This window comes from Papaver somniferum, chromosome 6 (genome assembly GCF_003573695.1).
Source record: "Papaver somniferum cultivar HN1 chromosome 6, ASM357369v1, whole genome shotgun sequence".
NCBI lineage: Eukaryota > Viridiplantae > Streptophyta > Magnoliopsida > Ranunculales > Papaveraceae > Papaver > Papaver somniferum.
The window spans coordinates 129,834,215-129,839,117 of record NC_039363.1 but is presented as its reverse complement, the minus strand read 5'-3'; the positions used below and the strand labels follow the sequence as shown (position 1 = coordinate 129,839,117).

General features: G+C 38.0%; 1 protein-coding gene across 2 annotated transcripts; it reads right to left on the bottom strand.

The window, feature by feature from the left end:
- Positions 1 to 249: 249 nt before the first annotated feature.
- LOC113289290 (putative pentatricopeptide repeat-containing protein At1g19290) lies at positions 250 to 4,075 on the bottom strand. Of its 2 annotated transcripts, none has more exons than XM_026538512.1 (3): positions 890 to 4,075; positions 676 to 770; positions 250 to 556 (listed from the first exon to the last, which is right to left on the bottom strand). In XM_026538512.1, the coding sequence occupies exon 1, from the start codon at positions 3,924 to 3,926 to the stop codon at positions 1,062 to 1,064; it is 2,865 nt and encodes a 954-aa protein (XP_026394297.1). In that variant the 5' UTR covers positions 3,927 to 4,075; the 3' UTR covers positions 250 to 556; positions 676 to 770; positions 890 to 1,061. The 2 variants fall into 2 exon arrangements, with proteins under 2 accessions (XP_026394297.1, XP_026394296.1); XM_026538511.1 differs by having other exon boundaries at positions 676 to 766.
- Between the last annotated feature and the right edge of the window lie 828 nt (positions 4,076 to 4,903).

Here is a 4,903-nt window from a genome sequence, read left to right as displayed (position 1 = left end):
ATTGAAAGTTAATCTATCAAAAACCATATCATCCTCAACATTATGGGAGTTGAAGTTTTCTTTCCTCGAAGAATCAGAATGCATTATTGATCCCATAGAAGAAAGATGGTTCCACATCTTTACTATATCTGAATCTAACAAGTTTACTTTACGATCAGTCAATTGTGTTATCTCAACTCACTAAGTTCCATGATGTATCTAACAAATAAATCGGTCCCCCTTACAGTGAGTAGAAGCACTAACACCAAGTTGGGATTGAGATGTCTTTGTGAGGATTGTATTTTGCTTTAGAATAGTATTGTCACTGGATGGCACAACTTTTGTGATGGACCAGCCATTTCTTTACAAAGAAACGAACATTTTTTGTTCCTTCTACACAGAACAGAAGAAAGAATTTTCGTACTCATGGTACACTTTACTATAGAAACATTTTAGACTTACCTCTGCTGCAGGATAGTGCCTGGGGAAATATTCAAGAAGTTGAGGTAAGAGAACCAGCTGCTATTTACATCTACGTACACCAGCTATGCGATTTGTCAACGCATTTTCTCCAAACCTATTAGCAGACTCAAATTAGAATTCCTACCAACCAAACCAATTCAATGTTTGCTTAAGGGAACATAAACTGGGAAAAAAAAGAGAGAGATAAAAGAAGACGAGATTTTTTCAACTTACAGGCTTCCGATGGACGATATACTGGGAGAATGACCGAGGACCCTTTCTCCAAACCAAATACATGAGTCGGAAACCATTATCTCGCTATAACCTGACTAGATTCAATGAACAAAGTATTAAATGTTGGCATCATTAGTGCTATGCAGACAATTGTTAAACAACTCGATGTAAACTCAAATTAGAGCAATTCACGACTTCAGCTGTGACAAAATACCTGGTTTTTAACCAAAAACCTCTGAGTTTAGAGGTCCAAACTCCGTCAAATTACAACTTTCGAGGAGCAAGGGATGAATATGTACAAGGAACGGTTTGCATCCAGCACATTCCGTTAACAGAACCAATTTACTGAAGCAGTCCTTTGACAGAGACATGTTGCAAAGCATGAATCAACACACAGCTTCAGACATGACGAAGGCATCTGTCATAACTCTGTCACGTAAGGGCTCTGAAAGACCTGTTTCTGTTGAAGAACCACTGTCAGAGGATAGCCCCCTAGGATGCATCTCATTATAAAGCTGGGAAATATGCTTCCGTCCTCTAATATGGCCTTGAACTATTGTAGAATATGTAACAATAGTAGGGTCTATGCCCGCCTCAGTCATTTGATCCAGGAGGTCCATGGATGCATCTGTATCCCCTTGCTTGCATAAACCACTAATCAAAACTGAAAACGTAACAACTGAAGGAGCAATGCCTCCTTCGACCATTTTATCTTTCAACTTAAGTGCTTCACTCATCTGACCCACCTTGCAGTATCCATCAATCAGCGTATTATATGTAATAACATTAGGAGCCAACCCTTTTGAGCCTAGTTTATGGAAAAGTCTAACTGCTCTTTCCAGGTTTCCAGACTTGCACAACCCATTTATAAGAGAATTATATGTTGTAATGTTTGGGTTTACATGCTTTGCCAACATCTCATCTCTTATGTCAAAGGCTTCATTCACATTACCTGCAGCCGCGCAACCATGGATGAGGGTACAGTATGTGAAATTATCTGGGACAAAGCCTCTGAGCAATAAAGTTGAGAACAGCCTTCTCGCATTCTGCACCTTCCTAGACTTGCAAAGCCCAGCAATAGCAATGTTGTATACAATGTCATTGGGAAGAAGATATCTCTTTGCAGTTTCATCTAGGGATTCTGCGATTTTTCTGAAAGCATGATCACCTCCACAGGAAGTGGAAAGATTTTCTAAACCTGAAAAAAGATTAACATCCAGAATCTTCTGCAACAGAAAATTGGCTTTATCTATGCTTCCAAGCCTATAAAGGGTACTGATTAGTGTGCTGCATATCACTACATTTGGGGTTAAACCGTTCTTTCTCATTTCCATGTATAACCCGTAAGCTTTATCTAGTTTTTTTTCTTTACACCAACCACTAATAAGAGCTCCATATGTCACAATATTTGGGGTCAAACCAGTTGCATTCATCTCTACCAGAAGATCATTTACTCTATCGAGTCTCCTCGATGTAAAAAGACCGCTAATAAGAGAGTTATACATTTCAACAGAAGAAGAAATTCCTTCCATTTCCATCTGCCTCTTAACTTGAAAAGCCTTGTCAAGATCTCCACTTTTACAGTAACCATCACTCAGGGTTTTATAAGTTATATCATCAGGTATACCGCCTAGCTCTTTCATTTTCAATAATATGTCCTCCGCTTCTTCCATCTTTCCCAACTTACATAATCCATTAATCATTGTATTGAAGGTAATTGTGGTCTTCGTAAAACCCCTTGCAAGAATGTCTTTCCACAACTTCAACGCGCCCTCATAATCACCTACCTTGAAAGTACCATCTAGTAAAGTGCTATAACTTCTCTCGTTAGGTGCCACACCTCTTTTCAGCATCAAACACCAAAGATGCAAAGCATCATCAAAGGAACCACCACGGCATAAACCTTTCAAAAGTGTATTATACGTGACGACAGTGGGTACATATCCTTCCTGATCCATCTCACTAGAAAGTTCAAATGCCTTGCTTATATGACCTCCTCTGCAGTACCCATTTACAAGAGTGTTATAGCTATAAGAATCTGGCTTCAAACCCCACAACTTCATACCCATAAATACGCGTTCCGCTTCATTGAGCTGCTCAGACTTGCAGTAACCATCAACAAGGGAATTGCAAATGGTTAAGTTCACTCGTAGTCCTGCACTCAACATCTCATCTCGTATCCTAACAGCATTATCCATTTTACCTATTTGACAGTACCCATCCACCAATACACCATAAACAAGTTCATCGGCAACCAAGGAAGACTCCTTTATGTCATTTAGTATTTTCTCCGCTTCATGCATCTTACCTTGTTTGCAATAGCCTTTCATCAATGCAGTATAAGTAATTACATTACATGGTATATCCCTATCAGACATGCATTTCATAACTCCCCATGCAGCTTCCATATCTCCTATGTCAACAAAGCCATTGATCAAAGAATTGTATGTCACAACATTAGGTTCATAACCCATGTACTCCATCTCTCTAACAAATTCCACAGCTTTATGCACACCCCGGTCTTTACAGTATGCTTTCACCATAATTGTCAAAGTGAAAACATCTGGTACAGTTCCAGCCCTAACCATCTGATCATAAACAACAACAGCAACCCGACTGTCACCTTTCCTAACTAAATTACTCAAAAGACTATTACAAGATCTCAAACTAGCTTTACACCCAAACTTCCCCATATTATCAAACACAATCAGTGCATTTTCTACCATCCCTTTCTCCGCATACATTTTCAAAACCATATCGAACACAACCGGGGCAAATGAGAAATCCCTATAAACCCTCACTAATTCATCAAAAACCAAAGAACCCGAAGAACCAAGTTTACGAATCCCAATTAATTCATTCAAATAAACCTTAGCTTCATCAAACATTCTAGCTCTAGACAAAATGTGAACAATCTTACAATAAGATTTCACATTAGGTCTAAACCTCTGCTGTTTAGTAGCTAATTTAAAAAACCCTAAACATGCATTTGGATTGAACCTTAACTTACAAAGAACTGTGTCAAGAATTTCATCCGAAAAATCGAAACAGAGTCTATTTATAAGATTAATTCGTTCAAGAACTAAGATTCTAGTGATTCTATCAACAATTTCAGATTGGTTAAGCTTGTATTCATCTCTAGGTCTCCATCTAATAATTTGTGAAGAAGTATTGAATGAATGTTTACGGTGAAACTGATAAAAAATGGATTGAGAAAGAGTGACTGCAGAAGAAGAATACCTTAAAAGCATTTCAATTAAATGTTGATTAAGTTAAATCAATCACTACCATCCTCATCAGAAATTAAACCTCAATATTTGCAAAAAATTGCCATTTTCAAACAGAAAGGGAATAAATTATTTTTTCTGCTGCTCAGTCTCTCTGCTTGTTAGGTTTTTTCCATTCCTCTTGAATTACAGAAAGGAGGACTATTGTCTTGTTTACGGCTCAGATCTGCAGGGCTTTGGTTTATTTTTCCGGTTTTGGTTTGGGCCTATAGCCCGCTAAGAATCCACGGTATAATTCTGTGAAGTCGAAACCACATGAGGTCTCATGGAGCTTCCCAGGTGGTAGGGGTGAGCATTGGCCGGTATGGACCGGTTTTCACCTCATCAAATTTGGATTTTAAATTTGGCATCCACATCCAATCCAACATCCAACGGATTTGCATCTAATATATGTACGGATTGACAGATTGGATGCGGATAATCCAACGGATTTGTTTTATAATAGAAAAATAAAGACAATAAGTATACATATGGTTTTAGAAATAAGACTACGTTATTTAAGGGTTTAAAATTTAATGCTTTGAATTTACTCAAAATTTGAAGAGGAAGAACGAACCGACCCTTTTAAAATAAGATGTTTTCTGTGGACTTTGGATCAAGTATGTCCACTTATATATATATTGATTTTGTATCTTGTAAGTTCATCAAAGTATGACATGAAAGGAATACCTAATTTGGCAAAACAAAAAAAAATACACTAACTTCAGATTTGTATCGAAGAAGTTTGACAAAAAAATGAACGATTATGGATGTCCAACGGATTTTCAAGGTTATATTTGGGCCCAGTCCATAATCTGTTGGACTTCAAAAATTCCATCCGCATCCAATCTATTAGCGAACGGTCCGGACACCTACCCGCAAAAATACGGATGGTCCGGCTAAATCCACCTATTTCGGGTCAAATGCTCACCCATCCTTCCCAAATCACTTTTCAATCCAGG